General features: G+C 42.1%; 2 protein-coding genes across 2 annotated transcripts in view; one reads left to right on the forward strand and one right to left on the reverse strand.

The window, feature by feature from the left end:
- B3GNT5 (UDP-GlcNAc:betaGal beta-1,3-N-acetylglucosaminyltransferase 5) overlaps positions 1–19263 on the forward strand; it is an 89342-nt gene extending 70079 nt beyond the window's left edge. The window contains exon 2 of the mRNA XM_044288563.1: positions 16740–19263. Within this exon, the coding sequence (XP_044144498.1) occupies positions 16963–18096 (1134 nt within the window). The 5' untranslated portion in view covers positions 16740–16962 and the 3' untranslated portion in view covers positions 18097–19263. The remainder of the gene's footprint in view (positions 1–16739) is intronic.
- The window catches only part of MCF2L2 (MCF.2 cell line derived transforming sequence-like 2), a 508793-nt gene that overhangs the window by 257361 nt on the left and 224180 nt on the right, over positions 1–27252 (reverse strand). The gene's annotated exons all lie outside the window — the stretch shown is intronic.

Raw genomic sequence — 27252 nt, forward strand, 5'->3', positions numbered from 1 at the left:
CCCATGATGTGTATTTTTTTAATTGCAGTTTTTATTTTCATTTAGGGGAAAGGTGAATGAATTTGTTATATTTAATTTTTTTTCTATATCTTGAAAAACGTTTGTTATTTTTACACTTTTTAAAAAAAAAATTATTTATAGTTCCCATAGGGAACTATAACAAGCAGTCATTAGATTGCTATACTGCATTAGCATTGGCCTCTGTGAGGATTTTGCTATGTTCCTATGGAGCCCTGCCACACTCCAGCTCCTCCAATCCTCGCCGGGGGGGCCGAAGCACGTGCTTCTGGGTTTTTGTACCTCCACATGCCTTGGTCACGTTTGACCACGGCATCTGAGGGGTTAAAAGACATTAGGCCTGGTTGTCTGCTGTTAATTTCTAATCGTCTGTCTTCGTCAGTCATATAGACTTTGAATGGAGCTGCGCATGATTGATCACCATTCTATTTTTAAAGTTTTACTCACTGTAGCAGAACTCATGTACTAGTGATTCTGTGGATAGGTGATAAATATCTTTTATATTCAACATCAGATCAGCAGGGGTCCAACACCCGGACCCCAGTGATAAGCTGTTCGAGGAGACGGCAGCATTTATGGAGCTCCACAGACTCCTCACAGCGCCATCCATTGGATAGTGACTGTGCTTGGTATTGCAGCTCAGCCGCATTCACTTGTGATGGGACTGAGCTGCACCTAGGCCACTTGACTGATGTATGGTGATTTCACTGGCTAACAGCTGATCAGCGGGGAGGCCAGGAGGTGGACCTCTGCCAATCTGATTACCTATCCTGAGACTAAGCCATTAGCATCAGAATCTCAGAAAACCCCTTTAACTCCTTCAGGACCTCCGTTCTTGGAATGAACAGAAGTCCGTTCTTTAAATATGTCCCTATATGCCTGCTGTTTTACGCAGCAGACACCCGGAGGCATTGTCCATGACTATCATGAATGTTTAACCCCTCAGGTGCCGTGGGCAAAATATTGCATCTTAGAACATTTTTAATAAAGACCAATTGAAAATATGAATTTTAGCCCAAAACGTAAAATGCAATCATAGAAAAATAAGGCCCCCAAAGGTGTCCATTGCCTTTAAATCATTGCTGTCACAGACGATTGTATGTTCACATTCCCTTGGAGAACTAAAAAATCACCCCCTTTCTCCATGTGAAAAATAAAGAAAGTTTTCATTGCAACATCCCCAAAAAAATCTAATGCCTGGTTTACTGTTTTTTCATTGCTTCACCTCCCAAAAACAAACAGTCATACACACTCTAAGGCCTCTTACACACTACCGTATGGCTATTTCAGTGTTTTGCGATCCGTTTTTCACGGATCCGTTGTTTAGTTTTTTTCATTGTGTTTCTGTTCCGTTTTTCTGTTCGGCATATACAGTATACAGTAATTGCATAGAATAAATTGGGCTGGACATAACATTTTCAATAGATGGTTCCGCAAAAAACTGGATAGGGAAGACATACGGATGCATTTCCGTATGTGTTCTGTTTTTTTTGCGGACCCATTGACTTGAATGGGGCCACGGGATGTGATTTGCTGGCAATAATAGGAGATGTTCTTTCTTTCAACAGGACGGAAATACGGAAACTGAATGCATACGGAATACATTCCGTTCGTTTTGCGGAACCATTGAAATGAATGGTTCCGTCTACGGACCGTAGACGGAATGCAAAAAACGGCCCACATAACGGAAAAAGGCCTAAAATGGTATCTACAAAAAAATAAAAAAACAGACCACCCTGCATAGACATAAAAATGTTTGGGGGATCAGAACATATTATTTCAAAGAATATAATATTTTTTTTATTTTTTCTCAAAGTAATTATTATTATAAACGCAAGAAACTGTTATCCAAACACAAATCGCATACAAGATCCACGATATCTACGCATTTCAGACTCCACAATCACTTCCCTTTAAACATGTGGTGCACTAGGTAATCAAGACTTCAGCATCACATGCTCAAAAGTGCAGGAGAACTAATCAGACACCCAATGCATCAAACAGAAAAGACAACCTGTATATAGTACTGAAAAACTATAAAAATAGTTCTTTTAACGATATTGTAAAATCAGATCGTGTTTTCTGTTCAGACCTGTGGCAAAGCAACTTCCCAGTTCAAACATCCAATATGCCTCACGGCTGAGGAGTTTTCGTTTGTGATCTCCTTCTCTAATGGGAAGAGTAACCCTTTCCACTCCCTGAACAGAAAACGCTCTTGTCTCTCCTTTGTGCAGTGGCAAAGTGAAAACTGGCTGCAGTTACATTGCGAGTTTCATAATATGGTATATCGGATAGTTGTTTGCGTATTCTGCTTTTTATTTGTTGTAGTGCAACCTCCATATTGTAGAAGACGATCTTTGCAGGTGATTAAAGGGGACCTGTCATCAACTTTGTGCTGCCCATACTAACGGCAGAATAAAGTAGAGACAGGAGAGTTGATTTCAGCGGTCTGTCATAAGTTAAAAGTAAGTGGTTGCCGAGAACCAACATCACAATCATTGCAGACTGGGCCTGGAAGAGTCCCGGCCACCTGAGAAGAGTCCTGGTTATTCATGAATCCCTGCTCTCCTGCTGATGACTGAGTCTTCTACCTAGTTTTATCCTTTCTCTCTAGGAGAGAACTGCCAATCATCAGCAGATGGGTGAGAGCCAGAGATTATGGATAACCATGACTCTTCTCAGGTAGATCTGACTCTTTTTCAAGCCCCGGGCTGCAAGGATTATGATGCTGGTTCTCGGCAACCACTTACTTTTAGCTTATGAGTGACACACCGCTGACATCAGCATTTCTGTCACTATTTTATACTGCCCTCAGTGAGGTCAGCATGAAGTTGATGACGGGTTCCCTTTAAATAAATTGCATAATCTGTGTTACAGTTCAAATATTGTTTTATGGTGTAATTCTTGCCATTCACAGTAGATGTGACATTTTGATACACTGACGTGTATTTACAACAGGTACATCTGTTACTACCACATCTGTAGCTCCCTTTATAGGTGGAGTTGCTGATCGTTCCTGGAAAAGACTGGGGCTGATTTTTGTGTCCTATGGTTGTGGCTCTCCAGGCCACACATTTAAAGGGACACTGACAGGCCCAAAAAGCATATTTAGGTATATATATGACAGTACAGGTCATATAAAGTGTATTAGAATCATCTAAGTATCCCCCCTGTCCATCTTATAAATACAGTAAAAAGAAGTTTTATAACCTGCTTTCATTGTGTTCAATCTGCCCAAGGGGCGGTGTTTCATCTCAACTTGCGCCCAGCCAGCCTTGCCACAACTGCCGTTTGAAGGGCCGCCCAGCTAATCAATATTCACTTCGCTGGGCGGCTACTAGTGTCCCCGGCCATCTTCAGCGCATGCGCCCGGCACCCTCACTGGCCGGGATTGCATCGCGCCTGCGCACAGTCTGATTCCCAGAGGCCGATGCAGCCTCTGCTTAATGCGCATGCGCCGGGCACAGCAGCGCTTGAGAATAGCCGCCCAGCGAAGTGAATATTGATTAGCTGGGCGGCGCTTCAAACGGCAGTTGTGGCGAGGCTGGCTGGGCGCAAGTTGAGATGAAACACCGCCCCTTGGTCAGATTGAACACGATGAAAGCAGGTTATAAAACTAATTTTTACTGTATTTATAAGGTGGACAGGGGGGATACTTAGATGATTCTAATACACTTTATATGACCTGTACTGTCATATATATACCTAAATATGCTTTTTGGGCCTGTCAGTGTCCCTTTAAGCCCCTCATTGACTATCCCTTTCCACTCCTGGTCAAAGTTTAATACATGGAGATGTCGCTGTATATTACAAATCTCAGTGTATTCCTTACTGTAATCTGTCACAAAAGTTGCTGGCCTCTTTTTTTTTTTTTGTTATTTTCCTATCCGAAACTGCCTTTTGGGGAAATATTAATTTCTTTCTGTCTAAAGAGAGAGACCACTTTTTGGCCTCCTCTGTAGACCGTGTAGTATAATTTCTCGCAAGCAATCTGCTACCAATATTATCTGCTTCCCTCATAAATGCAGTACTATCCAAACAGTTGTGTCTTGCTCGCAACATTTCGCCCCTTGGTATGTTCCTTGTCACATGAGGTGGGTGACATGAAGTCGCTAAAAGGGTAGTAGTGCCAGCCGTCTCTTTTCTATGGGTTGATGTTGAAATTACTGAATTGGCTGCATCACCATATAAATGCAGGTCCAGGAATACTTTAGATTTCGGATCATGATGGATGCTAAATTTGATTGTATCTATCCCCTCATTGAAGTATTCACCTAAAGCTGGAATGTCCGCCACATCGCCGATAATCAACAGATCGTCTATGTAGCGTCCATACCACTTGATATTATCTAAAAAAAAAAAAAAAAAAAAAAAAAAAAAAGGGGTTAGCTTCTGTAAAGACAGTTTTTATTCATTGTTATTATTTATTATTAATAAATTATTATAACCAAAATACTTCTCAATAACAATGAGAAAATCATATGTGAGCACCAACTCAATACATCCGATAAACAAGAACACACATGTACGTAAATCCCAAAATATTTTATTAATTAGTCACATAAAGGACAAAAACGTAGACAATAATAAGTATGATGAGTAACAGCAGTAATGTGGCAGCACTGCGGATCAGCGCCCCACCTAGGTTGCACAAAGTGGATCTATCCCCTAAACCAGGGCTCGAAAAATCCCAGGTGCCAGGTTGCCATGGCGACCAGGAATTTAGCCCTGGCGCTTGGGTATTTGTCAGCCCGTTTTCAAAGGTGCCCGGGCGATGGGTGCGGAACTGCCGTTCTGTCCGGAGGCAGCACTGTTTGAAACAGCTCCGTGACAGCACACAATAGCAGAGCCGCTGCAGCAGGGAGGGGAGGGACTCGGGAGGAGTGTAATCTGATCCTAGAGTGGAAGCTGCTTCTGCCAGCCCCTCCCCTCCCCACCCACCAACCAATCAGAGCTGAGGCAAGGCAAGCACTAGCAGCTCTGAGTCTGAGTCACTGACACAAGTACAGGGAGTCTAAGAAAGAATCGAATGAGTCTCAGGTTAAAAGAATCTAAAAATCTAGGCTACTTTCACACTAGCGTTCGGGGCTCCGCTTGTGAGTTCCGTTCAAAGGCTCTCATAAGCGGCCCCGAACACATCCGTACTGCCCTAATGCATTCTGAGTGGATGCGGATCCGCTCAGAATGCATCAGTCTGGCAGTGTTCAGCCTCCGATCCGCTCAGCAGGCGGACACCTGAACGCTGCTTGCAGCATTCGGGTGTCCGCCTGGCCGTGCGGAAGCAAACGGATATGTCCAGACTTACAATGTAAGTCAATGGGGACGGATCCGTTTGAATATGACACAATATGGCTCAATTTTCAAACGGATCCGTCCCCCATTGACTTTCAATGTAAAGGCTGGACGGATCCGTCTGAGGCTACTTTGACACTTAGAATTTTTTTTACAATATAATGCAGACGGATCCGTTCTTAACGGATCCACCGTCTGCATTATATGAGCGGATCCGTCTCAGACGGATCCGCTCTGAACGCAAGTGTGAAAGTAGCCTAAGTTAGAGACTCATTCGATTCTTTGAGTTAAAAGAACCATGAGTCACTAGAACAGTTTACACTGAGGGTGATGACCAGGCTGCAGCAGTGATAAGGTTAAGGGACAGGAGCAGAGAGATAAGAGAAGTGACAGGACACAGTTTAGATTACAGTTTGAATTAACCCTTTAGGATCAAATTGTCTTCTCAAGGAGATATATATGTTAAAGGCATCCCTTCTGTCTCATTCAGTAGCTATATAACTAAGGGAACTTTCACACTTGTGGCAGGATGGTTCCGGCAGGCTGTTCACCCTGTCAGATCCGTCCTTCTGCTGTTTCGCCGACCCACCGCTCTATCCCCATTGACTATAATGGGGGCGGAGCTCCGGCGCAGCACGGCAGTGCATGGGGAAAGGCCGCCGGACTAAAAGTACTGCATGTCCAACTTTTTAGTCCGGCGGCCTCTCACCGCGAACTGCCGTGCTGCGCCGGAGCTCCACCCCCGTCCCCATTATAGTCAGTAGGGTCCGGGGACGGAGCGGCGGTATATGTAACATGGTATAAGGCATTATGGGGGGGGGGCTCTATGGAGAAGTGGGGGGGGAGCACTATGGGGGCATCTACTAGGGGCTTTATGACGTGGCTCCGTCTGGCTCCTAAGTTTTTTAGCTGGCTCCTAGATTCCAAGGAAATTTGTCAAGCCCTGCCCTAAGCGCACGTCACCTACTAGTCTGAGTAAGCCTAATGGCTAAAGCGAGATCAATTATCTCATCCACAGGCCAGATGGAGACGTGGGCTTTAGGTAATGATACAATTGTTACCATGCCGGCCGCATCATAAGTGTAAATGGATGCAGTGTGTGGATAGCATATCCACAACAGCGGACTTGGTAAAATGCAACATGCATCCAACACGTCTCCATCTGGCCTGGGGATGAGATAATTTATCTCGCTTTAGCCATTAGGCTTACTCAGACTAGCAGGTGACGTGCACTTAGGGGATAGATCCACTTTGTGCAACCTAGGTGGGGCGCTGATCTGCAGTGCTGCCACATTACTGATGTTACTCATCATACTTATTGTTGTCTACGTTTTTGTCCTTTATGTGACTAATAAAATATTTTGTGATTTACGTACATGTGTGTTCTTGTTTATCGGATGTATTGTTATTAATAAAGCTGCAAGTTTTTATAAGAAGCTGGACCATAATTTTTTTTTCTTTGAATTACGTTTGTACACAGTCAAGTCCGGACTGGGCCTGTGTTTCCTTGAAAGCAACAAAGGTGAGAGCTGTCTTAGGCTACATTCACACGTCAGTATTTTTCTATATCCCGAATTTCGGTCAGTCTTTTGTGAATCCGTTGTTCCTGAAAATGTTTCCGTATGTCATCCGTATAAGCAAATAAAGTTGTTTGGATTTCTTTGAAAAAAAAAAAAGTTTCTGTTTGCAGGATTTAATTTCCAGGAACAGAATCCGCATAAAACAGATGACATACGTAATGACATACGAATGTCTTTCGTTTTTTTGCGGATCCATTGACTTTGTATTGTACCAGGATCCGATTTTTGCGGAAAAGAATAGGACATGTTTTATATTTTTTCGGACATGCAGAACGGAACAACGGAAACGGACAGCACACATTGTGCTGTCCGATTTTTTTTCAGGACCCATTGAAAATGAATGGGTCCAGATCTGTTCCGCAAAAAACGGAACAGATCAGGAAAGAAAAAACGGACGTGTGAATGGACCCATATATACATAGGCGTACGTACGGGGTGTGCCTGGGTACACCCTAATCAAGCCTGCTATCCGGCGAATACTAATAAAGTGCTTCCATTTTGGAAGCGCTCGTTAGTACCAGAGGACCAGGAAGCGGTGAACACTATGTACTTACCGCTCTTCCTACTACTACATCATATGCAATATTAAATGGTGACATTAGAAAGTACAATTTGTCCTGCAAAACACCACCGAACATACGGCAATGTGAACAGAATAAAGTTATGTCTTCAGGAAGGCAGGGAGTAAAAAATGAAAACAGAAAATTGCTGGGTCCTTAAGGGTTTAAATTCACCCTTCGGTTACATCTCATCCACTTTGCATGTACAGTAATATGCTACAGAGTTTCTTCCACAGCGTTACTTGTAATGGGCCTCCTAATATCTTTACTTTGCAGATCTGAAACGTTTTAATACTGTAAAGTCATAGATCACTGTACAGCAAACCTCTTCAGGTCTTGTTCACATGCGTGCTAAACCATCAGATTTTCCCTGCCACAATCTGTATTGCTCAGGTGAAAGAGGCCTTACCATAGATATACATTGTTCTGCGTGTCTAGCATAGCAGCCTGGTCCTCTGTACATGTATGGATATTCCCATGACGTACTAACTAGAATGCCAGCATTTTGTTTTTCATGGAAGTGAAATTGGTTTGTGCAGGAGGTGTGCATTTACTAATACAAAGTAGACCTCTAATGGAGGGCAAATAATTGCTGAGCAAAATGTGTTCAGTTCAATCCAACTAAGCCTAGAAATTGTACTCCGACATAATACTGTAAATGCGGCATTTGTAATGTGGATGCGAGACACAAAGAGAATGGCCTACCTGACTCTGCTAAATGCTGAGCCCTCCACTAATACAAAAGGGAATGCAATAATGAAATACTCAGCAACAGTCCAGCCGGGATCCTATCCAGACACCAGCACAGAAGCATTGTGTGAGCCACGCCATGCCTTTCATGACCAGGACAATGGCCTCTGGTTCTGTGGGAACAGAGAGCTGTTTTAGGCCTCAGCCACATTTCAGTTTTTTACTGACGTGTGCTGTCTGCATTTTCCACGGACAGCACACGTACCCATTGATTTTAAATGTATCTGTTCACATTTCAGTATTTTTTTTAAACTTTGATCCCTGATGCGTACTAAGCACGCCCTTTTGAGTCTACGGATCCGTGAAATTCTCTGGCACACATCCGTGTCACATCCGTTTTTAAAGATAGCTTAAATGAACATAGATGCCATGCCCAATAAAATGTACTCCACCACACCAAATTACAATACACAGTATGTAATAAATAAATAAAATGTTTTATTTAATACATATTAGAAAAATACATAGATAAAAAATAGCAGCGGCATGTATACACCGGAAAGAAAAAGAACCATATAATGAGTCACATATTAAACATCTGGACTCCTTAGGCTACATGCACACGACCGTTGTGTGTGTTGCGGTCCGCAATTCAAAACTGATTTTACAAACTTTAACCCTTTAGGTGTTCCACACGAATTAATGGAAAATAGAGATACAATTTCAAAATTTTCACTTTTTTGGCAGATTTTCCATTTTTATAATTTTTTTCCAGTTACAAAGCAAGGGTTAACAGCCAAACCAAATTCAATATTTATGGCCCTGATTCTGTAGTTTACAGAAACACCCCATATGTGGTCGTAAACTGATGTACGGGCACACGGCAGGGCGCAGAAGGAAAGGAATGCCATATGGTTTTTGGCAGGCAGATTTTGCTGGACTGTTTTTTTTGACACCATGTCCCATTTGAAGCCCCCCTGAGGCACCCCTAGAGTAGAAACTCCAAAAAAGTGACCCCATTTTGGAAACTACGGGATAGGGTGGAAGTTTTGTTGGTACTAGTTTAGGGTACATATGATTTTTGGTTGCTCTATATTACACTTTTTGTGAGGCAAGATAACAAGAAATAGCTGTTTTGGCACCATTTTTATTTTTTGTTATTTACAACATTCGGGTTAGATCATGTGAAATTTTTATAGACCAGGTTGTCCCGACGCAGCGATACCTAATATGTATACTTTTTTTTTATCTATGTAAGTTTTACACAATGATTTCATTTTTGAAGCAAAAAAAATAATGTTTTAGTGTTTCCATAGTCTGAGAGCCATAATTTTTTCAGTTTTTGGGCGATTACCTTGGGTAGGGTATGATTTTTGCGGGATGAGATGACTATTTTGGGGTGGGTGTGACTTTTTGATCGCTTGCAATTACACTTTTTGTGATGTAAGGTGACAAAAAATGGTTTATTTAGCACAGTTTCAGTTTTTATTTAAAAAATTTTACGGTGTTCATCTGAGGGGTTAGGTCATGTGATATTTTTATAGAGCCGATCGATACGGACGCTGCGATACCTAATATATATATATATATATATATATATATATACTTTTTCAAGTAAAAAAATAAATAAAAATTTTTTGGGGGGGGGGAAACTTTATTTTTTTCAACTTTTTTTGTCCCACTTTTGTGGGTCTAATCCTTTACAATGCATTCCAATACTTCTGTATTGGAATGCATTGGCTGTATGAGTATAGGCACATCACAGGAAGGCAGCACGATGCCTTCCTTAGACATCGGGTCCCCTCTACAGCCCCATGAGGACCCGATGGCACCGCCCGCCGCAAACCGCAGGTCTGAATTGACCTGCAGTTTGCGGCGATCGCCAACATGGGGGGGGGGGGGGTTACGGGGCCCCCCAGGGCATTTAGCCGAGGTGCCTGCTCAATGATTTGAGCAGGCACCGTGTTCCGATCACTGCCCGCCAGGCGGCAGTGATCACAAATGCACAGGGCGTACAGGTACGCCTGTGTCCTTAAGTACCAGGACATCAGGGCGTACCTGTACGCCCTGTGTCCTGAAGAGGTTAAAAAGTGGGTTTTGGAAATTTTCTTAAATATTTCAAGATTTGCTTCTAAGCCTTCTAAAGTCCCCAAAAAATTAAATGGCATTCACAAAATGAGCCAAACATGAAGTAGACATATGGGAAATGTAAAGTAATAACTATTTTTGGAGTTATTACTATCTATTATAAAAGTAAAGACATTGAAATTTGCAAATTCTTCCATATTTTTGGTAAAATCTGGTATTTTTTTTTTATAAATAGAAATATGCCATTTTTTTTACTCCGTTTTACCACTGTCATGAAGTACAATATGTGAAAAGAAAACAATCTCAGAATGGCCTGGATAAGTAAAAGCGTTTTAAAGATATCACCACATAAAGTGACACATGCCAGATTTGCTAAAAATGGCCTGGTTCTTAAGGTGTAAAATGGTTGGGTCCTTAAGGTGTTAAATAAAACGTCAGTTTTTCACAGAAGACTAATAGGATATTCTTTGGAAATAAATTGCCATACGGACCAACCACAGATCCTTCACGGACAGTTTCACGGATAAAACATGTTTGTTTGTTTTTTGTGTTTTTTATGGATGTGTCACTGACACGGAAATATGGACGAGGCCTTACTCTGAAACCCTGAGACATTGGTAGAAGAATCCTAGTTGTGCTGCTTGTCCCAGACTTGCCTGGCTTGATTAACAGGTCTCTCCTTGTTTGCATATATAGGGAGGCACCTGTTTTAAGCCCTTCCCTACCAGCGCCGTAATAGTACGGCGCTGGCCAGGTCTTCAGAGATGGCACCCTCTGCTGAGCCGCGGGTGGCCACCTGCTTATAGCAGACACCCGCGGCTCATGTCTGCAACTGACAGTAAAGCCGATCGCAGACATTTAACCCCTCAATCCTGACCACAGCATCTGAGCGCGTTGAAAAACGAAATCGTGCGCTTTCAGTGGTGCTCCGGCTCCCCCATGTGGCGATCGGAGGCTACTTTTACACTGGCGTTTTGACTTTCCGTTTGTGAGATCTGTTCAGCGCTCTCACAAGTGGTCCAAAACTGATCAGTTTTGCCCTAATGCATTCTGAATGGAAAAGGATCCGCTCAGAATACATCCGTTTGCCTCCATTCCGTCTTCATTCCGCTCTGGAGGCAGACACCAAAACACTGCCTGCAGCGTTTTTCTGTCCGCCATGTGGTGCGGAGCAAGACGGATCCGTCCTGACACACAATGTAAGTCAATGGGACGGATCCATTTTATATGACACAATCTGGCACAATAGAAAACGGATCCATCCGCCATTGACTTTCAATGGTGTCCAAGACTGATCCATCTTGGCTATGTTAAAGATAATACAAACTGATCCATTGTGAATGGATGCAGACGTTTGTATTATCTGAATGGATCCGTCTGTGTAGATCCATGACGGATCCGCACCAAACGCGAGTGTGAAAGTAGCCTTATACTCTGATAGATGTATAGTTAATCGAGCACACAGCAGGGTTGCCGGCCAGGGTAGTTGGAGTTACTACTGTGAGTTATTCTTAATGAACCTTTTTTTTTGTTTGTTTGTTTTTTTGCACACAGTGGCCCAGATTTAATAATGTATCTAAGAAAAAAGACCTTTTAAACCCTTAAGGACCACCCACTGTCTTTTGTGGTCACTGTTTTCGAGGGAGCAGTCATACTCTAAAAATAAACTGTAACTAAGGGCTTTGATTCTTAGAGCAGCCTTTTGCGCTACAGCCAGGATTGGAGGTGGTTCTAATCCCAAAAGTTAACCTTTTGATTGTCACAGTCAGTGACCCACAGTATGATCAGACGATTTCCTCTTCTGATTGGGTCCCAGTGATCTTATCAGAGCCTTGCTAAGGCTACTTTCACACTTGCTTTTACATTTTCCGGTATTGAGATCCGTCATAGGATCTCAATACCGGAGAAAACACTTCTGTTTTGTCCCCATTCATTGCATTCCGTTCCATTTGGTTGCGTTCCCATACCGGAGAGTAAACCGCAGCAAGCTGTGGTTTTATTTCTGTCATGGGATGCGGAACAAAACGTATCTGGCATGACCCACAATGCAAGTCAATGGGGACGGATGCGTTTTCTCACACAACAGATGGTGCAAATAATGGATTTGTCCGTTGCTATGGTTGAGAGGAATAGGGTGGCACTCTTGTCCTGATTAGGTGGGTGCTGGAGTTGTGGGTTCCCAACCCTCAATGATATCAATATTGAAACTCAAGCACTCCAGTAGATATAGTGATATCAAGATAATTTTTATTTTTTGTTGGTTTTTCTCTGCAGGCAACTCAAATAGATGGTGTGATGTTTCGGTCAATTACGACCTTTTTTAAACACAAGTTGCCAATGGAGGATTAGAAATGAGCAAAGAAAGTTTGTTGAGCTTGGTAGATGTGTGACACCATACAGTGAGGAACAGAAGTATTTGAACACCCTGCGATTTTGCAAGTTCTCCCACTTAGAAATCAGGGAGGTGTCTGAAATTCACATTGTAGGTGCATTCCCACTCTGCGAGACAAAATAAAAAATAAATAAATCTGGAAATCACATTGTATGATTTTTAAAGAATTTGTCTTGCACTGCTGAACAGATTTGAACACCTGAGAAACAGCAAGAATTCTGTCTCTCACAGACCTGTTACTGGTCTTTAAAAAGTCCACCTCTACTCCACTCATTAATCTAACTTAGTAGCACCTGTCTGAGCTCTTTAAAGACACCTGTCCACCCCACAGTCAGTCAGACGCCAATTAGTACCATGGGCAAGACTAAAGAGCTCTCAAAAGACACCAGAGACAAAATTGTGGACCTCCACAAGGCTGGAAAGGTCTATGGGGCAATTGCCAAGCAGCTTGGTGAAAGTAGATCAACTGTTGGAGCAATTGTTAGAAAATGGAAGAGGCTAAAGACAACTGTCAGTCTCCCTCTGACTGGGGCTCCATGCAATATCTCACCTTGTGGGGTATCACTGATGATAAGAAAGGTGAGGAATCGGCCCAGAACTACAAGGGAGGAGCTGGTCATTGACATGAAGAGAGCTAGGACCCCAGTTTCAAAGGTCACTGTCGGTAGAACACTACGCCGTCATGGTTTCAAATCATGCATTGCACGGAAGGTTCCCCTGCTCAAGTCTTCGTGTCCAGGCCTGAAGTTTGCCAATTACCATCTGGATGATCCAGAGGAGGCATGGGTGAAAGTCATGTGGTCAGATGAGACCAAAGTAGAACTTTTTGGTCTAAACTTCACTCGTCGTGTTTGGAGGAAAAAGAAGGATTAGTTGCATCCCAAGAACACCATCCCTACTGTGAAGCATGGGGTGGTAACATCATGCTTTGGGGGTGCTTTTCTGAGAAGGGGACAGGACGACTGCACTGTATTAAGGAGAGGAGAAATGGGGCCATTTATTGTGAGATTTTGAGCAACAACCTCCTTCCCTCAGTCAGAGCTTTGAAGATGGGTTGTGGCTAAGGACTGTAAATTCAGTAATCTTGCTCTTAGGGCAGACTAGTGTTGCTCTTATCACAACGTGTGCCATAGAGACACATATGGAAATGAGCTCTTAACAAGTTCTGCTCATTTGCATCTCTTTCTTCCCAGAATTCCAGAGGATCATGTATGGCCTATAAGTCTCCTCTCGCCGATTAAGGTGCTCTTTCGCCAAGAAGAGGTAGTACCCCCTCCCAATTAGAGACACAGAGTATAATGTATTAGCGTATAGGAGTAAGGAGTATGTCCTTCCTTAATGGGATTATACAAATTTTTAAATAAAAAAGCTAGCAAGATAAAGAAGCAATTACTTTTCATAACATACATTTTGTTGCACATAGTTTACATAAAGCAAAAAAGGACACTTTAGGTGTATTCACACACCTAAAATAACTCGACTGACTCATTTAACTAGATGTGAAATATGTACAGTATAAACAAAAGAAAACTGTGAAAAATCGCTTTTTCTATATTTACAATGCAAATGTGTGTATATATATTTCAAAGTAAAGTTAGGCATTATGAAGCCATGTCAATGAAAAAACAAAAAAGTTATAACTACTTAAAGGGCTTATCCAATATCATAAATGGCTCCCCCCACGTGCCGGGCCCATCAGAGGGAATATACTTATCCCGCTCCCTGTGCTGCTCCTGGTCCCTGCACCACCGCTGCTGCTTCTCCCTGTACATGGATGAAAACATCTGGTGTCGGAGGGGAGCAGCCAATGGCATCGCGAATAACGCCAAGGAGGCTTGTCCCCGTCCCCGCCTGCCATTGGCTGCTCCCCCTTCCCTCGACACTGGATGTTTTCATCTGTGTACAGGGAGAAGCAGCAGCGCAGGGAGAGCGGTAAGTATTTTCTCTCTGAGGGGCCTGGAACATGGGGGAAGGGGGGCTGTTTATGGTATTGGATAACCCCTTTGACCATGGAGAGGTAAAAACGGAAAAAACAGCTTGTCGTTAAGGGGTTAAAAAGTGGGACAATTTGGTGCATCTAGGGTTTCTATACTGTTTGTTACTGACAATAAGTATAGAATCTGAGAAAAGAGTCTGTCCCTGCACCCACAGTCTTCATCCAGCCTGAGCTCCTGTGGTAAATCTGGTGCAGGTCTGGACAGCCTGAGCTTACGCCACCTACAGGCTTAAAGGGGTTCTTCAGGATTAGAAACAACTTGGCTGTTTTCTACCGAGAAATAGCACCACCCCTGTCCATGGATTGTGTCTGGTATTACAGCTCAGTTCTATTGGAGTCAACAGGGTAAATCTGCTATACTGCACACAACCTGTGGACAGGGGTGGTGTTGTTTTTTGTTTTTGTTTTTTTAGAAGAAATCAGTCATGTTTTTCTAATCACGGACAACCCATTTAATAAATCTGGGACAGTGTGTCTTTCTTCATGGCATTTCCCTTTTATAGAAAATGTGAGGTAAAAATGCCAAGGGCTCTATCATGTTGCATTTTTTAAAAGAAGCCCGAAATACAAAAAAAAAAAAAACCTAATTACCAGAAAGGCTAATGTTTCATATTTCCTATAGAACTTGTAGCTAAAAAAAATGCCACTAAAACTACAAAATTGTCAAAAGAAAATGCCAGGCAAGCACCCCCTAAGGGAACATGAGATGAAACACATTTTAAAGCTCCACATCATGCACTCAACATGTAGAATTCCTGCTTGGTTGAATAGTACATATTCTTGGCACAGAAGACACTTTCAACCTATAGTATACGTTTAGTAGCATGCTAACGTAATTATAGTTCTGCCTCTCTATGGATATATTAAGCTGCTTGTAATTTTAGCCTGTTCTGGAGATAGGAGTAGGTCCCGCACCTACCTGATATTGATGGCCTATCCTAATAATACTCCAACAATATCAGAGATGGATATAACCCTAAAAGGGCTCATGCACATTTTGCGGGGGTTGGAGGTGGACACTTTCACTTCAGTGGGGCTGCAAAAGATGCGGACAGCACACAGTGTGCTATCTGCATCCGTATGTCCGTTCTACGGCACTCGCAAAAAAATAGAATGTATCCTATTCTTGTCTGTTTTATGGACGAGGATAAGACTGTTCTTTAGAGAGCAGGACGTTCCATTCCACAAATGCAAAAACAGGCTACATTTGTGTGCATGAGCCCTAAGGCTTAGTGATTGCCAATTACTGTAAAATTATACCCATGAGATATAGAAGGTCATTTTGTTTCATGTTCAATGTTACCTATCCACAGCATAGGTGATAAATACAAGATTTTGGGGGGTCCAACTGCTGGGACTCCTTCCAGTCACAAGATTGGTTGAATGGAGCAGTAGTGCAGTAGTGCAGACTGCTACCCATAGCACCTGGCATTCCCAAAAGAAGTGAATGGAGGAGTGGTCATCCTTTACTATAAACTGCCACCCCCCCCAATATGTAGGGCCCCTCACAGGGAATATACTTACCCCGATCCCTGCCCAGCTCCTGGTCCCCGCACCACCACTGCTGCTTCTGCCTGTGTGCTGAGGAAAACATCCTGTGTGGGGGTGGGTGGAGCAGCCAATGGCGGACGGGGACGATCCTCCCTAGCATCGTGGGTGACTCTAGGGAGGCTCGTCCCTGTCCCCGCCTGCCATTGTCTACTCCCTCCACACCCAAATCGGATGTTTTTATCCGCACATGGGGAGAAGCAGCAGTGGCGGTGTGGGGACCAGGGTAAGAATATTCATTGTGAGGAGCCTGGCATATGGGGGGGGGCAGTTTATAGTATTGGATAACCCCTTTAATGTCCATTCTTGTAATACTAATAAAGTTACTGTGAAAAGTATGATCCTCCTGGGCTAAAAATTATTCCTTTTTAAAAATGCTTAGTACAACATCTGGGCACGACTGTTAAAGATCACAAATGTTTATTGTTGATTGCATCCATGACCACTATCGGTTCAAAACCACAACTGGCCAGTGTAAACTGTTAAATAAATGTATTTTGACAACTAAATGAAATTCTGTAGTAAATGTTTTGTGAATAAAGTGCACAGAAAGTAATGTACTGTCGCTCTTTCAGGTGGCGTGGTGCTTCCACTGAATCGTTGCAGTCTGGATGGTTACACAAACCCGCAATACGGCTACTGTGGCACAGCCCTGTGCATTGTCTGGAGAGTCGCAGCTTCATGATGTCTTGATTTATGACCTGCACTTAAAATGACAGGTTCTTTCAATCAGTTACAGAATTTTTCAGAATAAAAATTAATAAACTGATCAGACACTTTTCAGTCCCAGCCCCCAGAATGTTTATTAGTACTAGGCGGCTAAGAAGATGCCAGTCTCTGCAGGTTTTGGCAACTTGTTTTGTCATGTCCTTAATGTTCATGTGGGTTCAGCAGGACAATGTTGTTGTGAGCCACATAAAGTCCTACTCATACCGATACCTCATTAATAGCTATGGCTTTGTAAATGAAAGCCTGTCTGTCGTACGGGATAAATCTGATTCCCACAGCTTCAATTACTTGATCAGCAACAAAGATAAATGCCAGAATGAAAATGTGCTCCTCCTACTCTTCATAAAGACATCGCCTGAGAACCGAAGAAGACGGGATGCCATCAGAAGGACCTGGGGTAATGAGGACTACATACGTTTCCAATACAATGCCAACATTAAAGTTATGTTTGCCGTTGGGGTAGAGAAAGATCCTGCAAAACGTAGTCTGCTCCAAAGGAAACTTGAAAGTGAAAACAAAGTCTATAATGACTTGGTACAGCAAGACTTCCTGGACACGTTCCATAATTTAACCTTGAAGTTCCTTTTGCAGTTTGGATGGATGAATACATACTGTCCCAATGCAAAATTTCTAATGACTGCAGATGATGACATTTTTGTGCATACACCCAATCTGATTTCGTACTTGAAAGGGTTGGACCAAATTGGGGTACGGGACTTCTGGATTGGTAGAGTCCATCGTGGGTCTCCACCCGTTAGGAACAAAAATAGCAAGTATTATGTGTCTTATGAAATGTACCAGTGGGCATCCTATCCTGATTATACCGCAGGGTCTGCCTATGTTGTTTCTCAGGACGTGGCAGCTAAAGTGTATGAAGCCTCTCAAACGTTAAATACCAGCATGTACATTGATGATGTTTTTATGGGAATTTGTGCCAATAAAATGGGAGTCGTGCCCCAATATCACCTATTCTTTGCAGGGGAAGGAAAGGCCCCTTATCACCAATGCATCTATAACCGGATGATGACTTCCCATGGACATCTAGATGATGTCCATTATCTGTGGAAGCAAGCCACAGACCCAAAAATAAAAGAGCTGACATCTGGCTTTTGGGGTGATGCTTACTGTAAACTAGTGAACACAATGCTTCTTTGCAGAATACAATACAAAAATACATACCCATGTTCTGCAGCATGGTCCTAATACTTAAATAGATGACATTTTGACTAAAATACTGTATTTTTACGGCCAATCTCACTATTGAACTTCAAGCTGTAACACAGTTTTCTATGTTTTGCGTTACCTTCTGTGTTACGATTCTGTGTCATATTCTTTATGTGGTCTTCATGCTGAGTGAAAAGTTATCCTGTGGATAGGGGATAACTGCTAGATCAGTGGGGGTCTTACTGTGGGACCTCCACCAATCACAAGAACGGAGACCCTGGATCCCTCAGGCCCCCCATTCATGTCTAAGAGGGTCCCAGAGACAGCCAAGTAAAGCGCTTACCTATTTCCCGTAGAGGTGAATGGTGTGGCAGTGTGCATTCCTGACCTGCCGTTGTGCTCATTTTGGGGTTGTCTAGGATCTCTTTCTTATGATCGGTGGAGGTCCCAGCAGTTGGACCCATACCCATCTAAGATTTATCCCCTATCTTTTAGATAGGAAATGCCTTGTCACTACTGGAATGCCCCTTTAACTCGGACAGAGAGAAAATCTTTGAAAATTCATGTAATGTATGAAAGAAAAAAGGGGGGCACTGTACCAGACTACTGTTGAATTTTATCGGTGGCTAGTAATGTAATGTTTTTATCCTCAGTTGACACTGAACAGCAAATGGTAATCTAGCCCAGGGATGCCCAACCTGCGGCCCTCCAGCTGTTGTAAAACTACAACTCCCACAATGCCATGCTAAAGACCGATAGCTGTAGGCTGTGCAGGCATGCTGGGAGTTATAGTTTTGCAACAGCTGGAGGGCTGCAGGTTGGGCATCCCTGATCTAGCCAATGAACTTTGTAATGGGTATGATTTAGTTGCCGATACCTTAAATGCATCCAACTAGAGGACTTTATTCAATGGCTACCATGATTGCACAGATTGATCAGAAAATAAAAAAATGCTTCCTTCCAAAAACGGCAGCACACCTGTCTACAGGTTTTATGTGGTGTATTCACGGATATGGAGCGAAGCTTCAGGCAGGTGTGGTGCTGTTTTTGCATGCAGGAAAAGGCCATTTAGCTAAAACATACCTCTAAGGCCCCTTTCACACGGGCGAGTATTCCGCGCGGGTGTGATGCGTGAGTTGAACGCATTGCACCCGCACTGAATCCTGACCCATTCATTTCTATGGGGCTGTTCACATGAGCGGTGATTTTCACGCATCACTTATGCGTTGCGTGAAAATCGCAGCATGTTCTATATTCTGCGTTTTTCACGTAACGCAGGCCCCATAGAAATGAATGGGGTTGCGTGAAAATCGCAAGCATCCGCAAGCAAGTGCGGATGCGGTGCGATTTTCACGCATGGGTTCTAGGTGACAGTCTATTCACTGTATTATTTTCCCTTATAACATGGTTATAAGGGAAAATAATAGCATTCTGAATACAGAATGCTTAGTATAATAGTGCTGGAAGGGTTAAAAAAAAAATAAAAAAAGTTAACTCACCTTATCCCCATGATCGCGTAGTTCCCGGTCGGTCTGTTCTTTAGCTGTGGCTAAAGGACCTGTGGTGATGTCAGATCACATGCTCCATCACCATGGTGATGGACCATGTGATTGGAGCATGTGATCTGACATCACCACAGGTCATTCAGCCCACAGCTAAAGAAGAGACCGACCGGGAACTACACGATCATTGGGATAAGGTGAGTTAACTTTTTTATTGTTTTTAACCCTTCCAGCACTATTATACTAAACATTCTGTATTCAGAATGCTATTATTTTCCCTTATAACCATGTTATAAGGGAAAATAATAGAATCTTCAGAACATCAATCCCAAGCCCGAACTTCTGTGAAGAAGTTCGGGTTTGGGTACCAAACATGCGCGATTTTTGTCATGCGAGTGCAAAACGCATGACAATGTTTTGCACTCGCGCTGAAAAATCGCGGGTGTTTCCGCAACGCACCCGCACATTTTTCCGCAACGCCCGTGTGAAACCAGCCTAAGGCTTCATTCACACAGTCAGTGTTTGGTCAGTGATTTCCATCCGTGATTGTGAGCCAAAACCAGGAGTGGATCCTACACAGACATAAGGTAGAAGGGAAAGATCTGCACCTGTTCTGTGTTTTGGACCCGCACTTGGTTTTGGCTCAAAATCACTGATGGGAATCACTGACCAAACACTGACTGTGCGAATAAGGCCTTACCGAGATCACCAGTAGTCAAAAGTTGTGGATTTTGTTTTAGTTACTTTAAAATTCCTCTTTGAAGGTCTATTACAAAAACTGCAAGAGTGGCTAAAATATACTGTGTATTACTGGAGACTATTTCCATATTCTGTTTTCTGTTCCCTTGCTGACTTTCACATCCGTACTTGTGAATATTGTAAATAGCCTTGCTCTGTGAACGTGCTGTCCCTTTTAGGTTCCTTTTCCTCGGACCACACATCAAAAGGTTAGGAGAGCGTCACTTTTGTGTCTCTTATAATTGGAACATTTTTTGTTATTCTCCAAACAGGTCACATCTAATGCGTAAGATCTCCTACCTGGTGCCAAAACCACTGCACTCAAGCTAGGCTCTGTAGCTCCACACAACTTGCACCTGATGTGGTAGATCTTTTCTTACGTGCTAGGACTTTACAGCAAGAGAACATAGTTCAGCATACCAAATGATCGGAAATTGATTAAAAAAAAAAAACGCACACTATTCAACCACATGTTTGACATATGCCATTTATGTTGAATCCTGTTCATGTAACCATTGACTTGTATTTAACAAAACAATACGATCCATCTGGATCCAGTTGTTTAGGCTAGGGTGACTGCTATTTTCTGACGGTGAAATGACGGACCAGGTGATGCACTACATCAGTCACTGGTTTCTGTGGGGCATTTTTGGTTTCTTTCATGCCACAGACTTTTTGTTCCCACAATAAAACCAAATAACAGTATGAGTGCAAATGTGAACTGAGCCTTAACAGGTCAGAAAAAGGAGCCTGCATCATTTTTGTGTCCTATTGCATCCTGGTTTAATGGTAGTTTTGCCCAATTTGGAAACTGAAGTGCGATGTGAACCTAGCCTAAAGGGATGGCAAAATGTGAATTGAACCTAACCTTAAGAGATGATAAAACGCAATGTGAACCCTTGCCCAAAGGGAGGGCAAAATGTGATGCGAACTTAGCCTAGATGGATACTGAAACGCAATGGGAATCTGGCTTTTATTTACAAAGCTTTAACTTCACTGTTTGAAATTGCGACACCCCCCAGTTATTGGTCCCACCCCTGTGTGCAATCTGAGGTGCCCCAGGGCTCATAGATTCCATAGGTTGAGGTATTGCAGCTTGTACGGAGCCTTAATATGGTCTTATGTATGAGGCCTTAGAAATCCATACAGAAATAATTAACACTGTGTTGTTGTACTGGTTTTGTATTCTCTGACCCATCAGTCTCCAAACTAGCTTAGAACTGGTTCTCCTGAGCGCATACGTCATTTCAAGGTATAGGTTTTTATCTATTCTTCAGAGGCTGAATCTCGCATAGATCTGTCTTCTTACAGTTTTTTGGGCAGTCACTGATACTGTTTAATACCATAAAATACTGCTCTGTATATGATACGTTTTTTTGTGTTTTTTTATAGAGCTTTTTATATTTACAGTTGTAACCTGCTTGTCACTGTGAGAGCAGCTTGAAATACAGCAGGTCTGTTCAAAAATACATTTATTTTTATATGGAAATTATTTATTCTTAAAGGTATGAAGGCAGTGTAAACTGGCCTGAACTTTCAGAAGTAGAACTCTTCTGCACCTTGTGGTCATTATCTCGGTGAGGGGACCTGCGGCGTGCACTATGATCTGCCTAGGACCTCTCTTTGTATCCACATCTTCTGCTGTTGTTACCACGTTCATACTTTTGAGTACATTTTTTTTTTTTTTTTTTATCCAAAACTAGATGCCTTCAACCAATACTACTTTTTCCATTAGGCCCTGCTCCTGTTTTTGCATTAAAAAGACTACTCCAAAATGTGAACACATTCAGGGTGCATGCTACAGTAGTGTGTTTCATGGGTGAGATCTAGAAGGCAAACAGTGAGTTACCACAACTTCCAGATAAGCACTTTGTCCAGGTGAAAATGTGTTGCCAAGCAGCCAAAACTGTGGCAACTCATCAGCCGTGTGACGCACTACCACTATGTCAACAGGCAACCTTAGGCCAGTTTAACACGAGCGGGATCGGTCTGAGAAACATGCTCTGTGTGCTGCCTGCTTTTCCCTACAGGAAACACTGCTCCTCTCCAATCTCACAGCATCATGATGACTTATGATACTTTTAGTTCTTGCCTGACCACAGGTCTACTGTACAGTACTCATAGCATTATGTAAGCACAGTTCAGGAGGCCTGAGGTCAGGCAAGAACTCACAGCATCATAAATCACTCTAAGGTCTGGTCAGAGGAGCAGTGTTCGGTCCAGGAAATGTAGCTTCCCAGACTGAACATGCTTGTGTCAAACTTGTCTTACTCTCCCAGCATCAACTTGTGGTGTTGTGTAAAAAAGATACATGGGATAGCTAGGAGCCCTTGTTGTTCACTTAACAACATGGTGCTCAAATGTTGCTTCTCTTCAAGAGCACACAGTGATTTGCATGAAATAATATGGTGTAACGTGATGACCTACACTGTATACTCTAGAAGGTTATTTCCAGTTATGGGTAACATACATATTTGCTTTTTACGTTATGTGTATATACAGTATGACCAGTGTCCTAGCATACATGTGATTTAGTTATTTCATTTTTTTGTTTACTATGGATTTTGTATGTTTGTTTATTTATGAATGCTTTCACTGTATTTAAAAATTAACTTTTGTTTTGTTTTTTGTAAAAAAAAAAAAAATATATATATATATATATATATATATATATATATATATATATATATATTCTTTCTAATCGTTTTCAATAAATGATCTGACTGGAAAACTGGCCTTGTAGTATTCAATATCAACAGATAAAGCAAAGCAGCAAAACGACGACTGCCTTTATTTTCAAGCTGCTGTCCAGGACTGGCTATCTCTTAGTATTCAGAAAACCACCTCTCTCTGAATGTTTAAAGGGGTTGTCTCACTTCAGCAAATAGAATTTATTAGAGGTAGTGAATACAAGGCACTTACTAATGTATTGTGATTGTCCATATTGCTTCCTTTGCTGGATTGATTCATTTTTCCATCACATTATACACTGCTCGTTTTTCATGGTTACGGCCATTCTGCAGTCCATCAGTGGTGGTATTGCTTGCACACTATAGGAAAAAGAGCTGGCCTATCTGGTGGCTGGGACCGAACATGGGCTAATGCTTTTTCCTACAGTGTTCAAGCACGGCCACCACTGATGGATTTTAGGGTGGTTGTAACCGTAAAAATGTATTATCTCCGTACGGCATTTTCCTTTCAAAAACATTTTAAACACCAGGGCGACTAAATTTAGTTGCAATTCGCGTTTGTATGCCGCCTCTGCCACTTTCTGAAAAGGGGGAACAGCCAGTGGACCTGGCACATCTATCTTCTCTTACACTAGTTTTCTGATGTAACTGAAGACTGAAATCTTTGGAAGCTCGTAGCTTTCAGTTTAGGCTCAGAGGATTCATCTAATTTATGACCAGGCCTACACTTCACCATAAATTAAGTGCATCCTCCAGCAGCACAGAGAATGGCAAGTTCAGCATACCACACTCTGGTCTTGATGAAAGTCCTCAAAAATGTTTATTCAAGAGAAATCGCCTTAAAGAGGACCTTTCACTAATATAGAAACTAAAAACGAACTATACCTGTGGGCAGAGCGGCGCCCAGGGGTCCCCCTGCACTTACTAGTATGCCTGTGCACCGCTCAGTTCGCCCGGTATATGCTCCGGTGTCTCAGCTTCGTCTGTTGTATTGGACTGATTTTTTTTTTTTTTGTAGGAGGCGTGTCCCTTGCTGCAGTGCTGGCCAATCACAGCGCACAGCTCATAGCCTCTTTAATTTCAACTTAAATATGTATTAAATTCCCAAGATACAGTATATAAGTAATGCATTATAGTCAGGTAGGCAATCAAAACATGAAAGTGACACTGGACAAATGCTCCAAGCCATGGTTGACAACTACTTTTTTTTTTTTTCCTCACGGACAATAAAGCGAAAAATGTTAAGATTTACTGGGAAACCATAACTGAATGATAAGGAATATACATCTACTGTCAAAAAATTTAAATGAATAACCTGCAAAATCTACTCCAACCTTAACGCTTTCTACACCGGAGGTTTCAGCATTTTCATTTTTGCGTTCCCTGCCTTCCCAGAGCCATAACTTTTTTATTTTTCCATTCATATAGCCGTATGAGGGCTTGTTTTTTGCGGGACAAGTTGTGCTTTTCAACGCAACTATTTAATGTTGCATATGATGTAGTGGGAAGCTGGAAAAAAATTCCAAATGGGGGGAAAAAAAAGAAGCTATTTTTACAGGGGAAGGGGGGGTTATTTACAATGTTTGATGTGCGATAAAACTGACTGGTTACTTTCATTCTACAGGTCAGTACAAATCTGGTTTTATTTTCTCATTTCCATATTCTGACCCCTATAACTTTTTTGTAATTATGTGTTTGGAGCGTTCATGTTTCGCGGGGCGATCTGTACATTTCATTGATGCCATTGACAACTTTTTGATGAAGCAACCAAAGACGGCAAATCCGCTATTTTGACGTTTTATTTTTGTTTGCCATATGGGGAAAATATTTTTTATAGTATGGACGTTTTAACATGTGGCGATACCCATGTGAAATAACATTTTGTATTTTTATTTTGGTAATCGGGGTGATTTGAATGATTATATACACAGGATATAAAAAGTCTACACACCGCTGTTAAAATGTTAGGTTTCTGTGATGTAAAAAAAAAAAGACAAAGATAAATAATTTCAGAACTTTAATGTGACCTACAAACTGTACAACTCGTTTAAAAAACAAACTGAAATCTTTTAGTTGGAGGGAAGGAAACAAAAAATAATAATAATGATGTGATTGCATAAGTGTGCACACTCTCTTATAACTGGGGATGTAGCTGTGTTCAGAATTAAACAATCACATTCAAAATCATGTTAAATAGGAGTCAGCATACACCTGCCATCATTTAAAGTGCCTCTGATTAACCCCAAATAAAGTTCTGCTGCTCTAGTTGGTCTTTCCTGAAATTTTCTTAGTTGCATCCCACAGCAAGAGCCATGGTCCACAGAGAGCTTCCAAATCATCAGAGGGATCTCATTGTTAAAAGGTATCAGTCAGGAGAAGGGTACAAAAGAATTTCCAAGGCATTAGATATACCATGGAACAGAGTGAAGGCAGTCATCATCAAGTGGAGAAAATATGGCACAACAGTGACATTACCAAGAACTGGACGTCCCTCCAAAATTGATGAACAAATTAGAAGAAAACTGTTCTGGGAGGCTACCAAGAGGCTTACAGCAACATTAAAGGAGCTGCAGGAATATCTGGTAAGTACTGGCTGTGTGGTACATGTGACAACAATCTCCCGTATTCTTCATATGTCTGGGCTATGGGGTAAAGTGGCAAGACGAAGAAAAACACCCAAGCCTGGCTACATTGTGCAAAGAACTCATCTGAAGTCTCCCAAAAGCATGTGGGAAAAGGTGTTGTGGTCTGATGAAACCAAGGTTGAACTTTTTGGCCATAATTCCAAAAGATATGTTTGGGGCAAAAACACTGCACATCACAAAAAGAACACCATACCCACAGTGAAGCATGGTGGTGGCAGCATCATGCCAAAGGGCTGTCTTTCTTTAACTGGAACTAGGGCCTTAGTTAAGCTAGAGAGAATTATGAACAATTCCAAATACCAGTCAATATTGGCACAAAACCTTCAGGCTTCTGCTAGAAAGCTGAACATGAAGAGGAACTTCATCTTTCAGCATGACAACGACCCAAAGCATACATCCAAATCAACAAAGGAATGGCTTCACCAGAAGAAGATTACAGTTTTGGAATGGCCCAGCCAGAGCCCAGACCTGAATCCGATTGAAAATCTGTGGGGTGTTCTGAAGAGGGCTGTGCACAGGAGATGCCCTCGCAATCTGACAGATTTGGAGTGTTTTTGCAAAGAAGAGTGGGCAAATCTTGCCAAGTCAAAATATGCCATGCTGATAGACTCATACCCAAAAAGACTGAGTGCTGTAATAAAATTTAAAAGGTGCTTCAACAAAGTACAGGTATTAGTTTAAGGGTGTGCACACTTATGCAACCATATTTTATTTTTATATTTTTTTTTTCTTCCCTCTACCTAAAAGATTTCAGTTTGTTTTTCAATTGAGTTGTACAGTTTATAGGTCACATTAAAGGTGGAAAAAGTTCTGAAAAGATTTTTATCATTTTTTTTACATCACAGAAACCTGACATTTTCACAGGGGTGTGTAGACTTTTTATATTCACTGTGTATATTTTTAGAAAAAACTTACATCTTCCATAGGAAACTATAAGAAGCAATCATTAGATTGCTATTCTCATAGACTCCAATGGATTAGCATTGGAGTCTATGATGATTTTACTAGTTTCCTATGGAGCCCTGCTACAGGCAGGGGCTCCATAGGAAACACTATGCAGCAGCCTCCTGCCATTGTCTATGACAAGGGCTGTTGCATACAAGCTCCGGCTCCTCCGATTTCCGCCGAAGCATACATGAAAGCTTGCACTTCCGGGTTTGCATGCGCTCAGATGCCATAGTCAGGATTGACCCCGGAATCTGAAGTGTTCAATGTCTGCTATCGGCATTATTGCCGGTAGCAGACATGTGAGCCATGGATGTCTGCAGGCGCCCGCTCCACTCAGGAACGGGCTCTATGTTTAAAGAGCCGGCCAGCGATGTACTGTTACAGCTCTGGTCGGGAAATGGTTAAAACTAGACCCCGTGTGAGAGTCCATTATTTCAATGCAACTGTTTTAGCAGAAGAAAATTACATCCCCTTTCACTATATGCTGACAAACTGTTTCCATTGTAAAATTGTGGTTTCTTGCTCGCATAAGGTATTATTGTGCAATTTTATTGCTTGATGCCTAAGTAGAAAATGACAGTCCACTTGTTGCGCTGAAACAAGATAATTTAAGGATCCATTCACACTACCGCTATTGATTTCCATCTTTGTGTTGTGTTAGAGGAACAAAAC

This window comes from Bufo gargarizans, chromosome 4, assembly GCF_014858855.1.
Source record: "Bufo gargarizans isolate SCDJY-AF-19 chromosome 4, ASM1485885v1, whole genome shotgun sequence".
Taxonomy (NCBI): domain Eukaryota; kingdom Metazoa; phylum Chordata; class Amphibia; order Anura; family Bufonidae; genus Bufo; species Bufo gargarizans.